This window comes from Cervus elaphus, chromosome X, assembly GCF_910594005.1.
Source record: "Cervus elaphus chromosome X, mCerEla1.1, whole genome shotgun sequence".
Taxonomy (NCBI): Eukaryota; Metazoa; Chordata; class Mammalia; order Artiodactyla; family Cervidae; genus Cervus; species Cervus elaphus.
Window position 1 is genome coordinate 107,150,029 of NC_057848.1, and position 21,724 is coordinate 107,171,752.

General features: G+C 37.6%; 1 protein-coding gene across 3 annotated transcripts in view; it reads left to right on the plus strand.

Annotated features, from left to right (window-relative positions):
* ZDHHC15 (zinc finger DHHC-type palmitoyltransferase 15) overlaps positions 1–6,312 on the plus strand; it is a 143,192-nt gene extending 136,880 nt beyond the window's left edge. For all 3 annotated transcript variants that reach the window (XM_043897174.1, XM_043897172.1, XM_043897173.1), the window contains one exon: positions 1,926–6,312. In XM_043897174.1, the coding sequence (XP_043753109.1) occupies positions 1,926–1,978 (53 nt within the window). In that variant the 3' untranslated portion in view covers positions 1,979–6,312. The remainder of the gene's footprint in view (positions 1–1,925) is intronic.
* Positions 6,313–21,724: the final 15,412 nt, after the last annotated feature.

Consider the following 21,724-nt stretch of genomic DNA (forward strand, 5'->3'; position numbering starts at 1 on the left):
AGCTCTTCTCTGGAATTGCTCAGTCCTTCCTTTGTTCTGCGAATGGGCCAGCAGTATCTTCAGTTAGGGCTTTTTGCCGGTTAATTTTCTCTCTCTCTCTTGCTATCCCACAGTTTTAAGTTGCTGTCTCACATTAGCTCCCTCTGATTGCCCTCAGGGCATTCAGGCCCGGTCCTTACCCTAAGCAATGCCGCCCGCTCCTTTCCGTTCAACCCCCACTTGCTGGTGGTGGATGTGAGCGTCTGGGGTACTTTTCTGCTGGGAGTTGCTTTTAGGCATGTAATCTGTGGATTTTATTTATTTTTCCTCCCGGTTAGGTTGCCCTCTGAGATTCGAATACTTTCCCCAGACCTGCTGGTGAGAGGGTTTCCTGGTGTTTGGAAACTTCCTCTATTAAGACTCTCTTCCTGGGATGGGTCTCCATCTGTAACTCTTTTGTCTCTTTTTTTATCTTTTATATTTTGTTCTACCTCCTTTCGAAGACAATGGGCTCCTTTTCTTGGCGCCTGATGTCCTCTGCTAGCAATCAGAAGTTGTTTTGTGGTGTTTGCTCAGCATTCAAATGTTCTTTTGATGAATTTGTAGGGGAAAAGGTGGTCTCCCGGTCCTATTTCTCTGTCATCTTACCTCCTCCCTCAGTCATTTTTTTCTTAATACCTTTCTACATTTTCCAGTTATTCTATGATGCACATAAATTGTTTTTATAATATAAATAATATATTAAGGGATTCCCTGGCATTTCAGTGGTTAGGAATAGGTGCTTTCACTGCAATGGGCTCAGGTTCAATCCCTAGTAGGGAAACTAAGATCCTGCAAGCCATATGGTACAGCAAATATATGTGTGTGTGTGTGTGTGTGTGTGTGTGTGTGTGTGTGTGTGAAATAGTTTTGAAAGTATATTAAACATAACAGAAAAGAGAAAAAACTATGAAGAAAGTTTAATTCAAGTATAATCCCACCACCTAAAGATAACTATTTTGACATTTTGTTTTATGCCATCCAATATTTTCTATGAATATATTTTTTAAACATTGAGACCATGTTGTGTTCAGTTTTGAATTCTCCTTTTTTCACTAATGCTGCAAGTAATTTTCCATTATATCAAGGTACTTTTGTTTATTTAACCAATTCTCTGCTGTCCAACCTTAAGATTTTATTCAAATTTTCACTATTATGAGTAAGGTTGCCAATAATATCTTTGAACATAAATCTTTTCCTTCATTTATAGTCATTTTCTTTTTGCATGTTGGTTATACACTTTTATATTTTAAATTAAGTTCTTTATTTTAATTGAAGTCTAATTACTTTACAATATTGTGGTGGTATGATAGGATCCTAGAAGCAAAACTACTGGTGTGAACTTTTTAAAAGACTGTTAATATATGTGACCAGATTGTTTTCCAGAGGGCTTATACTAATAATAGCTGCTTGAGTATGCCAGACATTGTTTTGGTAGATTTTGTTATGCTTGTTTTACAGATGAAGAAATTAATTTGTCCAGAATTATAGAGATAGTAAATGGCAAAGTTAGAATTCAAATATCAGATTGTGCAATTTCAAAGCTTATGTTATTTCTTGAGAATTTCAAAAATAAATATTTTTACATTATCAAATTATGTATATGTACTAGAGAAAATGTGGAAAATATTAGAGAAAATGAAAATAAATTACTCATGAATTCACCACTTTCAACAGCTTTTAGTGTATTTCATCTGTCTTTTGTTCCAGATAAAAATTCTGGGTTAAAATAGCATTGTATATATAATTTTACATCCTGCTTTTTTCACTTAACATTTTTCAATGCTGACTCATACTCTTCAACAACATAATTTTAACAGTTGTATATTATTGTCAATGGATGTTACCGTGTGAATATTTACACTAGTTCAGCTCACTTGTGAACTTTTTTTTTTTTTCATTCCCAGGACCCTCCATCTCCAATGAAGTTTACAGAGTTCAGTGTTGGAAACCATTCTGATCTTCAAAATAAGTCACCACGGCAGATTGAAACTTCTCAATTTGAAAGCATCCCATCAAATACTTGCTGTACAGATAGATGTTTCAGAACTTATAAGTTATTTAATTTAGTAGCTGATCTCATCAATCTGGTAGCAATTAATTCAAGACAGTCTTCCTCTACTTCTTCCTGCATTTCCTCTCCTCCCCTCAGTGAAAGCCTAAATGTATGTATTTATCTTTCCAGAGGCTCTTTTTGTTCCTCTTGTCAGATAAAGGGGAACTCAAAAGACTCCCTTGGAGTCTTTAACTCTCCTAGAAAGACCACTAATCATATCTATAGGTCTTTGTTTTGTTGAGGGGAATCAGACAAGTTTGATGCTTGTGCACATATGCATTTATAAGCATACATGTGCAACAATTTATACAAAATTTTGCTGCTGTGTTGTGAAAATTGAGGTTTAAAATAATCTGAAGCTTTTCATTCAATCATATCTTTTTCCTAAATAGCAATCTAAATATTTGCTGAGCTGTGAACACCTTTTCCTATATCAAGTACCTAAAATTTAAGAGGGTGATTCAACACTGTGATCAAGGTCTGTGAATTGGGAATTGAACAATGTAAAACCTGATCTCTGTCATAGATGTGTGGTGTTTCTGAAAGCACCACAGCTAATAGAGATCAGATCAGATTTCCATGTTATTTAACATAATTATTAGAGTTTTAAAGACTTTTAATGCCAGAGTGTGGGAAAATTCTCCAATAACTTTTATTCTTTTCTTTGCTACCTAGCTTTATTTTAACCTTCACGAATTACTCTTATGATGAGAGAAAAACTATAAGCTCAAGTTATGGACCATTGGTTTTGTTAAGGGGTTTAAGGATGATTTTTCAGGTTTAATTACAATACTGTTAACAAGGGCAAAATTTCATCTTTGAAATTAGCTTAAGGATTAGCACTGAAGATTTTTTTTTCACAACAGGAATTAGTGCACAAATAGAGAAAAATCCAATAGTAATATATCCTTTCTCTTTTTTCTTTCCTTCTTTTTTTTTTTTTTGTTTAGTTTCAATAGTAGTGCAGCCATTAAGATAGTTTACAACCATTTCCCAGTTTATTTATAATAAGCCTTTCTTTTAGTTCTAGTTCCTGAATCAATAAGTATGGACAGTAACGCTGCTTCTCTATCATAATAATAATATCTAAGAGTATTGACGGTTTTCATTTCTCAGTCAGTGCCATAGTGCACAGCTGCTAACAATAGAAGTTCCAACTCTTACAGAGATCAGTAAGTTAGAAGCATGGTACTGATAACAAGTTGTTGAAATCCTAGAGGGGTTAGGTTTGCTAAAGTATTCTCTGAAACCTTTTTGAGTAAAAAAGAGTTGCCTGCCACAAACAATTCAGTGTTCAGGCTCCAGTGGAGCTGTGAATGTGCACAGTCCAGATACTTAAAGCAATGGAAAAACCCATTCATTTGAATTCTCTAGGTAATTCTGGTCAAAAGACTTTCAGCATTAATTAAATGGATTGTGGCCATCATTTCACCTGAGAGAATACTATACATGACTAAATCTATTAGTGCCAGGGACTGTTTTTCAAACTCCAATGGCAAGAACCAGCCTAGAAGACTCTACACACTGAGTTTCATGATAAAATCATATATGTTCAGATGAGATTTTCCCCCTTCCTCTTTCCCTTCAAAACACTCTCTTGTTTGGGTGTATCTTGAAAACTTATTGATCATCCACATGATATTGTGTTTGACAAGCCTTGCCTTATATTCATGTAGAAATGCACCTTTCCTAAAAGTAGGACTGTTGCTTACTCCAAAGCCAGTAGGCCTCAAAGCAATCTATCCAGTCCATCATCTTCTGCCAAGAGTTTAGGCAGAACAGCTGCTAACTGATTCAAAGCCAGGAAGGAATCAATAACTTATTTAATGAATAGAGTGTATCAGCACTCATAGAAATCAGGTCATAAAAGACAATGTCAGGGAACTACGAGAAAGCACTGGAAGGGTAAAGCTCAGGAAAACTGTAATGCAAAGATGATTGTTTAATGTCTTACAGACTTACACTGTCTTCGAAAGGCCAAATAAAGCAGGGTTTTACCTGGGGACTTAGGGAAATAAAGAAACCCTATTCCTATCTCTGAACCTTTGTTCCATTAGTTTATAGACTCTGATACTGTCTTCATTATAGGTCACTGTGTATTGATTTCTGTACCTAAACACCCCCCCCCACAGTTGGTTGATTATTTATAAAGAAAACAGAGGGGTTTGTTTGATAATTAGCATACCCTGATCTGGCTCCTTTGCTTGCTTTTCCTTGGGGCAATTTCCAATAACCTCTGTGGGATCTCATCCCCCAGTCTTTAGTAGCCATCTTCCCAATTTTCAAAACAAAGATGCTCATTGTTAGGCATACAGGTGAAAGGTGCTATGTAATTCCCCAGTGCTCTTATATATCTTTCATTGCAGGGGTAGAATTAAATGTTTAACCAGAACAGTATTTCTAAACAAATCAGTGTGCTCGATTCTTTCTTCCTTACTCTCATTGATGATTTGTTCTTGCAGAGCTTAGAGTACTTTATTAATGTTATTCTATTCATTCTAACAATGTCCTTGGAAAGAGGCAGAATAGAAATTATTTTTCCCGTGGTACAAACCTGAAAAATTAAGGGCAAAAGAAATGAAGCACCCTCCAAAACACATAGCTGTCTGGGACAGAACTCACAGTTGCCATGCCCAGTGCACTGTTAAAGTGACTTGGCTTCCCAGTACTGGAATAAACATGGAGCAGCTTAGAACATTGAGAGCAACTAGGGCAGGACCACATTTCTGAAGAGTCTTTTCCCAAAATCTAAAAGTATGCAGTTTGTACAATCCTTATTTTCTATATGATATAAATGTATTTTGTGCCTCTTTCCCCTTCTGGCACCATATGACACATTTATTTCACACTATGTGGCATCAGCCCAGGTCATTTTGCCCTCTTGCACCCACAGAGCCAATTTTCAGGCCCGTCTTTTCCAGAGAGAAGAAAGTGCTATGTGCTTCCTCATGTTTATGCCAAATTACACAAAGTGTAGATATTGAGATTAATGAAGATTTAAGCACAATCCAAGTAAGTGTAAGAATATTGACTATACATTATTTAAATGTGCATCTGGAATTTAATGTGGCCCAAATTCATAAGAATTAATAACAGTCATGCAAAGCCTATCCCTTTCACATATCATCATATACATATATATCTATACATATTTACACACTCGCAGTGCCCCCAAAGTAGGCTGCCTGGTCATTAGGAGCAGATTCTTTAAAGGAATGAGTCTCTGTCCTCTTCCTTTACAAAAAAGTCCAATAGTCACAGCAAGTGAAGAATATTCCATTCATACATTCTAGAACTTCTGCTCCTGGAGTAATTAAGGTACTCAGTTGGCACCAAAGACCTGTTCTTTGCCTCTATAAATCACCAAAGGCACATGACAAGATTGTTAGACCTTTCCACAAGTCTCATGTTCTTAGAAAATTCATGAGTTCCATCCAATCAGTAGAAAATTGTTTATGAGGTATAGTACATCTGCATTTTTTTTAACCAGAACTGTAATGTACCATATTAAATTGTAGTCTTTTGCATGCAGGTATTATGTAATATAATAATGAATGGATGGCTTCTAATAGCATGCAACCCATGACTGTTTACTTCCCTAGAAGGGCTAGGGCTGTGTCCCACACAGTGTCCAAAACTATTAAATGCATTCTTTGTAACAGCCTGATATACGAGCCATCAGCAGATTGAGTTAGACATGAATGTAATGTATTAGGAAATAGATTCTTAGTAGGGTATGGTGTTAAAGGGAAAAAAAAAACAGTAAGATAAGATGCATTTAAGAAATAATGACTGTCATCCTGCTGGCTAAACCAACAAAGGGACACAACAGGAAAACTGGTCCTGGGTATTGGTGATATATGAAATGGGTTGGCGAGCCAGAAAAAGAAAAGCACTGGAGACTTCAGCAGTTAAGCTCAAGTTGCCAATTTGCTACAAATCCTTTTTTCCACCAATCTGCTCTAAGTAATTATATATAATCTTTAAACTATGTGTCTTGCTATAGAAATACCCACAAATACTGACCAGCTTTATCTTCCTAAGTCCTTTATTAAAAGAATATACATAAAATTATCACTTCTTTTGTATATTATGGTGTTGTTAAAGTGGTGGTAAAACTGAAAATTTCAGACCACTTTGATGTACTTCTCATTTCATGGATGTAATAGTAGAGTTTATTCACTCCCAAGTTGATTGGTATGTGTGTGTCAACTTAAAAAAATGCACAATGTGAGAGTCATGAGTTAAGTTTTATTTGGGGTAAAATGAGGATTGCATCCCAGGAGACAGGACCTCAGATAGCTCTGAGAAACTGCCCCAGAGGCAGCAGGGAGGTCAGTATGTGTGTGATTTTGGTAATGGGGGAATATATGCAATCAAGCACATATTTTTCCAAAAGGTTTCTGCTAGTCTGGTGACGTTTTCTACTAGTCACGAGAAACAGTCATCATCATGCAGGATTTTAGTGCTTTTCTAGATATGAGGAAATAAAAGAAATGGGCTCATAAAATTGGCTCCTGAAAATATCTATCTGAAGATCTGTCTTTCCAGTTTTCCCAAAGCACAGAGGGGTTCATTTCTGTGGTCCATCATGTACTCCTTTTAGTGTGTGTTGAAGGTCAGCAGCTGAAACAACACATGATTTAATCCTTGTAGAGAAAGTGCCCATGGCAAGTACCAATTTGAAGTTGACAGGGCCCCCTCATGGTAATAAATTTGATACTTTGGGAGGCATTTCATGATCATTTCACACCCATTGTACTAGTCAGTCTCATTCCTAGGTGTGGTGAAGGTTTTGCTGATAGGCCAGTAAATGTGCTGTTACTAGACTAGGTCTATCAAAGTAATCAAAGAGCTCCGGACCAGCTGTCTAACTCAAACTATTATGGACCAGAAAAACTTCCCTCTTGTATCTTCCCATAGCTAGATTTACACTACTACAATCATTGATCGCATGCAGGTCTATATATTTGATCAACTGCTTCAAGTCATCTAGTCATCATTATTTTCATCAGAGGTTCAGTCACACATTTGGTAATGCAAGAAACGATAATCTTGTAAAATAGGCAAAGTCTAAATAACATAGCTAGCAGTATTATCAAAGTCATGAATAAGAATTAGCCCAAGAAATTCCATTAGGTGTAGCCCTGTATATTCTCAGGTCACTTGAGAGTCTGTCCTGTAAGAATATTTATCTTTCTGGGAAATTATATATTGCCAATTTATCCATGCAAAGATTGGCACAATAATGAACAGAAAAGGTATGGGCCTAACAGGAGCAGAAGATACTAAGAAGAGGTGGCAGGATTACACAAAAGAACTATACAAAAGAGATCTTAATGACCCAGATAACCACAATGGTGTGATCACTCACCTGCAGTGAGACATCCTGGAGTACAAAGTCAAGTGGGCCTTAGGAAGCACTACGACAAACAAAGCTAGTGGAGGTGATGGAATTCCAGTTGAGCTATTTCAAATCCTAAAAGATAATGCTGTTACAGTGCTGCACTCAATATACCAGCAAATTTGAAAAACTCAGCAGTGGCCATAGGACTGGAAAAGGTCAGTTTTCATTCCAATCCCAAAGAAAGGCAATGCCAAAGAGTGTTCAAATGACTGCACAATTGCACTCATTTCACATGCTAGCAAGGTAATGCTCAAAATCCTACAAGCTAGGCTTCAACAGTACATGAGCCAAGAAATTCCAGATGTACAAGCTGGATTTAGAAAAGGCAGAGGAACCAGAGATCAAATTGTCAACATCCACTGGATCATAGAAAAAGCAAGAGAATTCAAGAAAAACATCTACTGCTTCATTGACTATACTAAAGCCTTTAACTATGTGGATCACAACAAACTGTGGAAAACTCTTAAAGAGATGGGAATACCAGACCACCTTACCTGTTTCCTGAGAAACCTGAATGCAAGTCAAGAATAAATGTTAGAACCAGGCATGGAAAAATGGACTAGTTCCAAATTGGGAAAGGAGTATGTCAAGGCCGTATATTGTCACTCTGCTTATTTAACTTATATGCAAGTACACCATGCAAAATAGTGAGCTGGATGAAGCACAAGCTGGAATCAAGATTGCCAGGAGAAATATCAGTAACCTCAGATATGCAGATGACACTACCCTTATGGCAGAAAGTTAAGAGGAACTAAAGAACCTCTTGATGAAAGTGAAAGAAGAGAGTGAAAAAGCTGGCTTAAAACTCAACATTCAAAAAACGAAGATCATGGTATCTGATCCCATCACTTCATGGCAAATAGATGGGGAAACAATGTAAACAATGACAGACTTTATTTCCTGGGGCTCCAAAATCACTGTGGACAGTGACTGCAGCCATGAAATTAAAGACGCTTGCTCCTATGACAAACCTAGACAGTGTATTAAAAAATCAGAGACATTACTTGGCCAACAAAGGTCCATCCAGTCAAAGCTATGATTTTTCCGGTAGTCATGTATGAATGTGAGAGTTGGACCATAAAGAAGGCTGAGTGCCAAAGAATTGATACTTCTGAACTGTGGTGTTGGAGAAGACTCTTAAGAGTCCCTTGGACAGCTAGGAGATCCAACCAGTCAATCCTAAAGGAAATCAGTCCTGAATATTCATTGGAAGGACTGATGCTGAAGCTCAAGCTCCAGTACTTTGGCCACCATATGTGAAAAGCCAACTCATTGGAAAAGACACTGATGATGGAAAAGATTGAAGGCAGGAGGAGAAGGGGACAATAGAGGGTGAGATGGTTGGATAGCATCACCAACTCAGTGACATGAGTTTGAGCAAGCCTTGGGAGATGGTGAAGGACAGGGAAGCCTGGTGTGCTGCAATCCATTGGGTTACAAAGAGTAGGACACGACTGAGTGACTGAACAACTGTCCATAAGGCTCCCAGTCCAACTTCCTAGGGTTACTACACTGGCTATCCTTAGTATGATTTCATTGTTCCCAAGATAAAACAGGTGCTTAAAACTTAAGTGACCACAGCCTGGTGTTAAGCATGTAAATCCCTCCCATAACTGTGGGAAGTTTTATTACTTGGTTGAATGTTTGTGTGTTTCTCTGTCTTAGCTTTGAGTAACTTTAAAGGAAAATTCATATTTATGGCTAGGGTCAGATCAAGTGTTATTAATTGGCCAGGTGTGATGATCCTACCTGGTAATATCAAGAGTAGCTTGATTGGACTGAATTTTTTTCTTTAAAATAAATTTTCTAAAGGTCATCCAATTAGAGCCTTGTAGTGGAGAAATTCACCAAGGTAATCTAGAAGTACAAGACACCTGGCATAGTGTCATGTCCATGAAAGAAAACTTTTTATTTATATTCAAAGGTCCAAGAATTCAAGAAAACATTATAAATGATATGCAAATCAGGTCCAACATCATGGGTAAGTTGTCTACTTCTCATCCTTGTCTTCTTTTCATTTCGTCCTTGTCTAAGTGTAGTTTTTCCTATTGCAGTGTCATTTTAAGGTGAGTTTGAGGTCAGCAGTCCTCTCTATAGACCAACCTGGGGCTTTTGGAAGTTGAAATTAATCCAAGAGTCAATTTCCCTTCAGTTTCATTGTACATGAGCTAGTTAAGAATACCTGATAAAGGTTCTTCCATCTAGGTTGGACACAGTCCTTTAAATTTTATCTTTTCCAGTATACATAATCCTCTGGTTGCAGGTCATGGGGCATCTGATCTTCATCTAAAGATTGCTGAGATAAGCTTCAGAAACAAAACTTAAAATGTCTTTTAATAATCCAATAAACTTTACATTAATATAGCATAACAGCAAGGAACTCTCTGGGAAGTGAGTCAGTATATGCCGAATTCCATTAACAAAACTGAAATTTAACACTCATTGAAAAATATCTTTCCCTCTAAAATTACCCTCATTTCTACCAAATATATCCAAGTGGACTAATTTGTTTTCAAAATAAGCCTGATCTCAAAGAACTTGAGATCCTAAGTGATCAGGGCAAAGAAATAGAGGAAAACGATAGAATGGGAAAAGCTAGGGAGCTCTTCAAGAAAATTACAGATACCAAGGGAACATTTCATGCAAAGATGGGCACAATAAAGGATAGAAAATGGTATGGACCTAACAGAAGCAGAAGATATTAAGAAGAGGTGACAAGAATGCACAGAAGAACTATACAAAACATCTTAATGACCCAGATAATCACGATGGTGTGATCGCTCACCTAGAGCCAGACATCCTGGAATGCGAAGTCAAGTGGGCCTTAGGAAGCATCTCTACGAACAAAGCTAGTGGAGGTGATGGAACTCCAGCTGAGCTATTTCAAGTCCTAAAAGATGATGCTGTGAAAGTGCTACAATCAATATGCCAGCAAATCTGGAAAACTCAGCAGTGGCCACAGGACTGGAAAAAGTCAGTTTTCATTCCAATCCCAAAGAAAGACAATGCCAAAGAATGCCCAAACTACCCACACAATTGCACTCATCTTACACACTAGCAAACTAACACTCAAAATTCTCCAAGCCAGGCATCAACAGTACGTGAACTGTGAACTTCGAGATGTTCAAGCTGGATTTAGAAAAGGCAGAGGAGCCAGAAATCAAATTGCTAACATCCACTGGATCATTGAAAAATCAAGAGAGTTCCAGAAAAACGTCTAATTCCACTTTATTGACTATGCCAAAGCCTTTGACTGTGTGGATCAAAACAATTTATGGAACATTCTTAAAGAGATGGGACTACCGGACCACCTGACCTGCCTTCTGAGAAATCTGTATGCAGGTCAAGAAGCATCAGTTAGAACTGGACATCGAACGAGAGACTGGTTCCAAATCGGGAAAGGATTTGGATATACAGTCAAGGTGGTATATTTTCACCCTGCTTATTTAGCCTATATGCAGAGTACATAATGAGAAATGCTAGGCCGGATGAAGCACAAGCTGGAATCAAGGTTGCCGGGAGAAATATCAATAACCTCAGATATGCAGATGATACCACCCTTATGGCAGAAAGTGAAGAGGAACCAAAGAGCCTCTTGATGAAACTGAAAGAGGAGAGTGAAAAAGTTGGCTTAAAACTCAACGTTCAGAAAGCTAAGATCATGGCATCTGGTCCCATCACTTCATGGCAAATAGATGGGGAAATAATGGGAACAGTGAGAGACTTTTTTTTTTTTTTTTTTTGGTCTCCAAAATCACTGCAGATGGTAATAGCAGCCATGAAATTAAAAGAGGCTTGCTCCTTGGCAGAAAAGTTATGACCAACCTAGACAGCATATTAAAAAGCAGAGACATTACTTTACCAACAAAGGTCCATCTAGTCAAAGCTATGATTTTTCCAGTAGTCATGTATGGTTGTTAGAGTTGGACTGTAAAGATACTTTTGAACTGTGGTGTTGGAGAAGACTCTTGAGAGTCCCTTGGACACCTAGGAGATCAAAGCAGTTAGTCCTAAAGGAAATCAGTCCTGAATATTCATTGGAAGGACTGATGCTAAAGCTGAAACTCCAATACTTTGGCCACCTGATGATGCGAAGAGCTGACTCATTGGAAAAGACCTTGATGCTGGGAAAGACTGAGGGCGGGAGGAGAAGGGGATGACAGAGGATGAGATGGTTGGATGGCATCACCAACTCAATGCACATGGGTTTGAGTAAAACTCCGGGAGTTGGTGATGGACAGGGAGGCCTGGAGTGCTGCAGTCCATGGGGTCACAAAGAGTCAGACACGACTGAGCGACTGAACTGAACTGAAGTACACCATCGGTGAACTCAAGCCTGGCTTCCCTGGCTTGGGTCGTTCTCTGTTGCTCTGCATGTCAGGTGCCATATCAAGCGCCATGTCAAGGGCCAACCTCTCTGGGGTCTTTCTGTGTTGTTCAGCTGCTGGTGCTGGCATGTGGGGAGAAAGTGGTTACAGTGATTACTCAGCAATATCCCCTTTCCTCCATGGCTGCCTGGTTTTCCTCCATAGGCGTTTTGCACCATGATTTCCTCCCTCATATCCCCTCAGGCTGCCTCCCCACAGTCAATAGTAGACTTTGCCCCAGGGTTGATCTCAAATCCCTATGCTTCACCTCCCAGCTGCTGCACTTTCTAGGGGATTTGTGTCCCTGTCTGGAGTTTGTAGGGCTGAGGCAAGGATTGTCTCTGTGATTCTCATTCCATTCAGACTGTCACACATCAGCTGTTTCACTCCCCAACAGCCTCAAATGCTTCTCTGTCCCAAACAATTGCCCTGTTGTGGGGATCTGACCCCTGCTTCAGTTTCCCCACCCTCTGGGTGCAAGTTCAGTCCTCCTCACTCGCCTCTTTATTCCACTTCTTGCTTCATCCTACTGAGTTTTGTGGGAGTCTGTATGTTCTTTTCCAGTGGTCATGTATTCCTGCCCATTGTTAGCTGATGTTCTGCAAGACCTTCTGTGTCTGAAGGTATCTGTGGAGAGAGATGTACTCCATGTCTATGTACTCTTCCACCATCTTCAGCCCAAAACATTGGTTTATTTTTGAATATTAAAATGTTCATTCTCACACAGTAGCATAATTTTTAAGAAAGAAGGGCTCCTTTTCTTTCTTTTTTTAAATTTTATTTTTAATTGGAGGATAACTGCTTTACATGTTGTGTTGGTTCCTGCCATACAACATGAATCAGCCATAAGTATACATATATCCTCTCCCTCTTAAGCCTACCTAGAATGGTGGTTCAGTGTTTAGACTTCCAAATCTATAGGGGTGAAAAATTTATTATAGTAAAAAGGACATTTTAAACAAACTTTTTTTTTTTTTTTGCTATACTGGGTCTTTGCTGTTGTGTATGGACTTTCTCTAGTTGCAGTGAATGGGGTTACTCTTCATTGTGGTGTGTGGGTGTTTCATTGTGGCAGCTTCTCTTGTTGCAGAGCATGGGTTCTAGAGTGTATGGGCTTCAATAGCTGTAGCATGTGGGCTCAAGGGCCCTAGAGCACAGGCTCAGTAGCTGCCTAGTTGCCACATGGCATATGGAATTTTCCCCAACCAGGGATTGAATTTGTGTTCCCTGCATTGGAAGGGGGATTCTAACCACTCGACCCCAGGGAATTCTGTAATCAAACTTTTATTAAATGTATATGAATATGTTAATGGTTTGAAAAGAAATTTTCCTCATAAAACTTAATTGAAGTATTTATATCAATTTTTCAAATTAGCACAATAGACCCACATCCTGATGGTGTTGAGCAAAAAAATAAAAGCACAATGTGAGAGTGATTAGTTCAGTTTTACTTGGGGTTATGGACTGTAGCCCCTTCATGGATCACAGCCTTGTTATGGCGAGGAGGCTTCTGTAACTCAGTGAAACTATGAGCCATGCTGTGCAAGGCCATTCAAGATGGATGGGCCATAGAGTTCTGACATAACATGGTCCTCTGGAAGAGGGAACGGCTAACCACACCAGTATTCTTGCTGCAAGAACTCCATGAACAGTATGAAAGACAAAAAGATATGACACTGAAAGACAAGCCCCTGTAGGTTGGAAGGTTTCCAATATTCTACTGGGGAAGAGTGGAGGGCAATTACTAATAGCTCCAAAAGAATGAAATGGCTGGGCCAAAGTAGAAATGATGCTCAGTTGTTGATATGTGTGGTGGTGAAAGTAAAGTCTGATGTTTGCAAAGAACAATATTGCATAGGAACCTGGAATGTTAGGTCAACTAATCACAGTAAGTTGGATGTGGTCAAGCATGAGATAGCAAGAGTGAACATTGACATCTTAGGAATCAGTGAACTAAAATGGATGGGAATGGGCAAATTTAAGACCATTATATCTACTCCCTTAGAAGAAATGGAGTAGTCCTCATAGTCAACAACAGAGTCTAAAATGCAGTACCTGGGTACAATCTTAAAAACAACAAAATGATCTTGGTTCATATCTAAGGCAAACCATTCAACACCACAAAGATCCAAGACAATGCTCCAATCACTGATGCCAAAGAAGCTGAAGTTGACCCTTTCTATGAAGACCTACAGCACCTACTAGAACCAACACCAAAGAAGATGTCCTTTTCATCATAGAGTATTAGAGTGCAAAAGTTGGAAGTCAAAGATACCTGGAGTAACAGGAAAGTTTGGCCTTGGAGTACAAAATGAAGTAGGGCAAAGTCTAACAGAGTTTTTTCAAAAGAACACATTGGTCACAACAAACAACTTTTTCCAACAACACAAGAGATGATTTTACATATGAACATCACCAAATGGTCAATACTGAAATCAGATTGATTATATTATTTGCAGCTGAAGATGGAAAAGCTTTTATCAGTCACCAAAATCAGGACCAGGAGTTGACTGTGGCTTTGACCACCAACCCCTTATTGAAAAATTCAGAGAAACACAAATTAAATAAAGTAGGGAAAAACCACTAGACCATTCTGGTATGACCTAAATCAAATCCCTTCTGATTATACAGTAGAGGTGATGAATAGATTCATGGGATTAGATATGGTAGACAGAGTGACTGAAGAACTATGGACCAGGGTTTATAACACTGTACAGGAGGCAGTGACCAAAACCATCTGCAAGAAAAGAAATTCAAGAAGGCAAAGTGGCAAAGTTGTCTGAGGAGGCTTTACACATAGCTTAGGAAAGAAGAGTAGCAAAAAGCAAGAGGAAAAGGGAAAGATACATCTAACTAAGTGCAGAGTCCCAGAGAATAGCAAGGATAAGAAGGCCCTTTTCAATGAAAAAAAAAAACAAAGAAATAAAGGAGAACAATAGAATGGGAGACTAAGATCTCTTCAAGAAAATTGGAAATAGCAAGGGAATATTTCATGCATGGATGGGCATGATAAAGGACAAAAATGTTAAAGACCTAACAGAGATTAAAAAGAGGTGGCAAGAATAGAAAGAAGAACCATACAAAAAAGGTCTTACTGATCAGGATAACCAAGATGGTGTGGTTACTCACCTAGAGCCAGACATCCTGGAGTGTGAAGTCAAGTGGGCCTTAGAAAGCGTTATTACAAAGCTGGTGGAGATGATGGAATGCCTGCTGAGCCATTTCAAAGCCTAAAAGATGATGCTGTTAAAGTGTTGCACTCAATATGTCAGCAAATTTGGAAAACTCAGAAGTGGCCACAGGACAAGAAAATATCGGTTTTCATTCCAACCCCAAAGAATGTTCAGACTACTGTACAATTGCATTCATTTCGCATGCTGGTAAAGTTATGCCCCAAATCCCTCAAGCTAACCTTCAACAATACATGGACCAAGAACTTCCAGATAGATGTACAAGTTGGATTTAGAAAAGGCAGAAGAAACAGAAATCAAATTGTCGACATTCATTGGATCATAGAGAAAGCAAGGGATGTACAGAAAAACATCTACTTCTGCTTCATCGATTATGTGAAAGCTTTTGACTGTGTAGATCACAACAAATGTGGAAAATCCCTTGTATTTATTTTTTATTGAAGGATAATTGCTTTACAGATTTTTGCTGTTTTCTGTCAAACCTCAACATGAATAAGCCATAGGTAAACATATATCTTCTCCCTTTTGAACATCCCTCCCATCTCCCTCCCCATCCCACCCCTCCAGGCTGACACGGAGCAACTGTTTCAGTTTCCTGAGCCATACAGCAAATTTCCGTTGGCTATCTGTTTTACATATCATATTGTAAGTCTCCATGTTACTCTCTCCATACATCTCACCCTCTCCTCCCCTCTCCCCATGTCCATAAGTCTATTCTCTATGTCTGTTTCTCCATTGTTGCCCTGTAAATAAATTGTTCAGTACCAATATTCTAGATTCTGTATATATTCATTAGAATAAGGTATTTATCTATCTCTTTCTGACTCACTTCACTCTGTATAATAGGTTCTAAGTTCATCCACCTCATTAGAACTGACTCAAATTCACTCCTTTTAATGGCTGAGTAATATTCCATTGTGTAGATGCACCACAACTTATACATCCACTCTTCTGTCGATGGACATCTAGGCTGCTTCCATGTTCTAGCTATTGTAAACAGGACTGCAACGAACAAAGGGATACATGTGTCTCTTTCAATTTTGGTTTCCTCAGGGTATATGCCTAGGAGTGGGATTGCTGGGTCACATGGTGGTCCTATTTCTAGTTTTTTAAGGAGTCTCCATAACATCCTCCATAGTGGCTGTATCAATTTACATTCCCACCAACAGTGCAAGAACGCTCCCCTCTCTCCACACCCCCTCCAGCATTCACCGTCTGTAGACCCTTTGGATGAGGGCGACTCTGACCAGTGTGAGGTGATATCTCACTGTAGTTTTGATTTGCATTTCTCCAATAATGAATGATGTCGAGCTTCCTTTCATGTGCCCGTTAGCCATCTGCATGTCTTCTCTGGAGAAATGTCCATCTAGATTTTTTTCCCACTTCTTGATTGGGTTGCCCATTTTTCTGGTATTGAGTTGTATGAGCTGCTTGTATATTTTGGAAATTAATCCTTTGTCAGTTGTTTCATTTGCTATTATTTTCTCCCATTCTGAGTGTTGTCTTTTCACCTTGCTTATAGTTTCCTTTGCTATTCAAAAGCTTTAAAGTTTACTCAGGTCCCAGTTGTTTACTTTTGTTTTTATTTCCATTACTCTAGGAGGTGGGTCATAGAGGATCTTGCCGTGATTTATGTCAGAGAGTGTTCTGCTATGCTTTCCTCTAAGAGTTTTATAGCTTCTGGTCTTACATTTAGGTCTTCATTCCATTTTGAGTTTATCTTTGTGTATGGTATTAGGAAGTCGTCTAATTTTATTCTTTTACATGTAGCTGTCCAGTTTTCCCAGCACCGTTTATTGAAGAGGCTATCTTTGCCCCCATTGTATATTCTTGCCTCCTTTGTGAAAAATAAGGTACCCACAGGTGCATGGATTTATTTCTGGGCTTTTAATCTTGTTCCATTGGTCTGTATTTCTGTTTTTGTGCCAGTACCATACTGTCTTGGTGACTGTAGCTTTGTAGTATAATCTGAAGTCAGGAAGGTTGATTCCTCCAGCTCCATTCTTCTTTCTCAAGACTGCTTTGGCTATTCGGGGTCTTTTGTGTTTCCATATGAATTGTGAAATATTTTGTTCTAGTTCTGTGAAAAATGCCATTGATAATTTGATGGGGATCACATTAAATCTGTATATTGCATTTGGTAGTATAGTCATTTTCACAATATTGATTCTTCCTACCCAGGAACATGGAATATCTTTCCATCTGTTTATGTCCTCCTTGATTTCTTTCATTAGTCTCTTATAATTTTCTGTGAACAGTACTTTTGTCTCCTTAGGTAAGTTTATTCATAGATATTTAATTCTTTTTGTTGCAATGATGAATGGGATTGATTCCTTAATTTCTCTTTCTGATTTTTCATTGTTAGTATATAGAAATGCAAGTGATTTCTGTGTATTGATTTTGTATCCTGCAATTTTGCTAAATTCACTGATTAGTTCTAGTAATTTTCTCATGCTATCTTTAGGGTTTTCTACGTACAGTATCATGTCATCTGCAAACAGTGAGAGCTTAACTTCTTCTTTTTCAATCTGGATTCCTTTTAGTTCTTTTTCTTTTCTGATTGCTGTAAGTAGGACGTCCAGAACTATGTTGAATAATAGAGGCAAAAGTGGACACCCTCGTTTTTTTTTCCTGATCTTATGAGGAATGCTTTCAGTTTTTCACCATTGAGAATAAAGTTTGCTGTAGGCTTATCATTTATGGCCTTTACTATGTTGAGGTAAGTTCCTTCCATGCCCATTTTTTGAAGAGTTTTCATCATAAATGGGTGCTGAATTTTGTCAAAGGCTTTTTCTGAATCTATTGAGATGGCCATATGATTTTTATCTTTCAATTTGTTAATATGGTATATCACATTGATTGATTTCCATATATTGAAGAATCCTTGCATCCCTGGAATAAGCCCAGGGATGATGGTTTGATCATAGTGTATGAGCTTTTTGATGTGTTGCTGAATTCTATTTGATAAAATTTTGTTGAGGATTTTTGCATCTATGTTCATCAGTGATATTGGCCTATAGTTTTCTTTTTGTGTGGTTTCTTTGTCTGGTTTTGGTATCAGGGTGATGGTGGCCTTGTAGAATGACTTTGAAAGTGTACCTTCCTTTGCAATTTTTTGAAAGAGTTTTAGGATAGGCATTAGCTCTTCTCTAAATGTTTGATAGAATTCTCCTGTGAAGCCATCTGGTCCTGGGCTTTTGTTTTTTGGGAGATTTTTGATCACAGCTTCAGTTTCAGTACTTGTAATTGGGTTGTTCATAATTTCTATTTCTTCCTGGTTCAGTCTTGGAAGATTGAAATTTTCTAAGAATCCGTCCATTTATTCCAGTTTATCCATTTTATTGCTATAAAGTTGTTCATAATAGTCTCTTATAATCTTATGTGTTTCTGTATTGTCTGTTGTAACCTCTCCTTTTTAATTTCTAATTTTGGTGATTTGATTCTTCTCTCTTTTTTTCTTGATGAGTCTGGCTAGGGGCTTGTCAATTTTGTTTATCTTCTCAAAGAAGCAGTTTTTAGTTTTATTAATCTTTACTATTGTTTCTTTCATTTCTTTTTCATTTATTTCTGCTTGGATCTTTATGATTTTCTTCCTTCTATGAATTTTGGGGTTTTTTTTGTTCTTCTTTTTTTCAGTTCTTTTAGGTGTAATGTTAGGCGGTCTATTTGATGTTTTTCTTGTTTCTTGAGGTAGGATTCTATTGCTATAAACTTCCCTCTTAGGACTTCTTTTGCTGCATCCCATAGATTTTGAGTTGTTGCGTTTTCATTGTCATGTGTTTCTATAAACTTTTTTATTTCTCTTTTGATTTCTTCAGTAACCTGTTGGTTATTTAGAAATGTGTGGTTTAATATCCATGTGTTTGTATTTCTTACAGTTCTTTTTTTTCTTTTAATTGATATCTAGTCTCATTGTGTTGTGGTTGGAGAAGATGTTTGATATGATTTCAATTTTCTTAGATTTACTGAGGTTTGATTTGTGACCCAAGATGTGGTCTATCCTGGAGAATGTTCCATGTGCACTTGAGAAGAAGGTGTATTCTGCATTTGGATGGAATGTCCTGAAGATATCAGTGAGATCCGTCTCATCTAATGTATCATTTAAGACTTGTGTTTCCTTATTAATTTTCTGTTTTGATGATCTGTACTTTGGTGTGAGTGGGGTGTTAAAGTCTCCTAGTATTATTGTGTTACTGTCAATTTCTCCTTTTAAGTCTGTTAGTGTTTGTCTTGTGTGCTGAGGTGCTCCTATGTTGAGTGCATAGATATTTACAATTGTTTTGTCTTCCTCTTGGATTGATCCCTTGATCATTATGTAGTACCCTTCCTTATCACTTGTAATCTTTATTTTAAGGTCTATTTTGTCTGACATGAGGATTGCTACTCCAACTTTCTTTTGCTTCCTATTTGCATGGAATATATTTTTCCATCCTCTCATTTTCAGCCTATATGTGTCTTGAGGTCTGAGGTGGGTTTCTTATAGACACCATATATATGGGTCTTGTTTTTGTATCCATTCAGCCAGTCTGTGTCTTTTGGTTGGAACGTTTAATCCATTTCCATTTAAAGTAATTATTGATATATATGTTCCTATTGCCATTTCCTAATTGTTTAGGTTTGATTTTGTAGATCTTTTTTTCTCCTGTTGTATTTCTTGACTATAGAAGTCTGTTTAACATTTATTGTGAAGCTTGTTTGGTGGTACTGAATTGTCTTAACTTTTGCTTGTATGAAAAGCTTTTAATTTCTCCATCAATTTTGAATGAGATCCTTGCTGGGTACAGTAATCTTGTTTGTACATTTTTCCCTTTCCATACTTTAAAAATATCCTGCCATTCCCTTCTGCCCTGCAGAGTTTTTGCTGAAAGATCAGCTGTTAAGCATATGGGGTTTCCCTTGTATGTTACTTGTTGCTTCTCCCTTGATTCTTTTAATGTTCTTTCTTTGTGTTTAGTTTTGGTAGTTTGATTAGTATGTGTTTTTGCGTGTTTCTCCTTGGATTTATCCTGTATGGGACTCTTTGTGCTTCTTGGACTTGATTGACTGTTTCCTTTTCCATGTTGGGGAAATTTTCAACTATAATCTCTTCAAAAATTTTCTCATACCTTTTTTTTTTTTCTCTTCTTCTTCTGAGACCCCTATAACTCGAATGTTGATGTGTTTGACATGGTCCCAGAGGTCTCTGAGACTGTCCTCAGCTCTTCCTTATTTTTAGTTTATTCTGCTCTGTAGAAGTTATTTCCACCCTTTTATCTTCCAGCTCATTGATTCGTCCTTCTGCTTCAGATATTCTGCTATTGAGTCCTTCTAGATTTTTTAATTTCAGTAATTGTGTTGTTTGTCTCTGAATGTTTATTCTTTAATTCTTCTAGGTCTTTGTTAATTGATTCTTGCATTTTCTCCATTTTGTTTTCAAGGATCCTGATCATGTTTACTATCATTATTCTGAATTCTTTTTCAGATAATCTTCCCATTTCCTCTTTTTATTTGGACTTCTGTGTTTCTAGTTTTTTTTTCCTTCATTTGTGTAGTATTTCTCTGCCTTTTCTTTTTTTTAAAGCTATTGTGTCTGAGGTCTCCTTTTCCCAGACTTCAAGGAAACTTGAATTATTTCCTTGGAGAAGGCTTAATTCTTTCTTCCTTTTAGTTTCTTCCCTCCTAAGGTTGGTCCAGTGGTTTGTGCAAGCTTCACATAGAGTGAGATTTGTGCTGAGTTTTTGTTTTTTTCCTCTGATGGGCAGGCTGAGTGAGGTGGTAATCCTGTCTTCTGATGACTGGGTTTGTATTTTTGTTTTGTTTGTTGTTTAGATGAGGCATCCTGCACAGGGAGCTACTGGTGGTTGGGTGATACTGGGTCTTGTATTCAAGTGGTTTCCTTTGAGTTCTCACTATTTCATATTCACTAGGGTTAGTTCTCAATGGCAGTTACAAAATCAGGCAAATAATAATTAAAATAATGGAATATACACATATACATATACACCCATGAACAAAGTGAAAACAGTCCAGCAAAAATAAAGTACAGTAGATTGATCCAGCGAACGAAGGAAATCAAAAATTATATTTACCAATTAAGAACAAAACTAACTTAAGCATAAACTGGAAGACAAAACTAACACAAGGTGCCAAGTGGGGAATGAAGCAATGAAAACAAAACTAACAAATATGTTGAGAGGAAAGGAAAGGAAGGAAGAATAGATATGCAAAGTTACATAGAGGTATATGAAGAAGGTTTATATACATTAAAGATTAACTGCAAGGGGGAAAAAGAACAGTAGGAAAGGTGAATAAAGGAATAAATGTAGAAAAATATAGGTTTAAAAAATTTAAAATGTAAAAAAGAGAAAAAAAACCCAAAAAGGAATGAAAAAGGGAGGGGGAAAGTAAAACTCTACAGAGTTGCAAAAGCCCAATGTAGAGGCAGAGGTTTAAAACAACAATACAAAATGTGACTGAATATACAGATATTCATATACAACCATAAGCAAAATCAAAATGGTTCAACAAAAATAAAGTACAATAGATTGACCCAGTGAACAAAGGAAATCAAGAATTATATCTAACAGAGCAAAACTAATTAAAGCACAAACTGGAAAACAAAACTAAAGCAAGGGGGAGGAGCCAAGATGGCGGAGGAGTAGGACGGGGAGACCACTTTCTCTCCTACAAATTCATCAAAAGAATA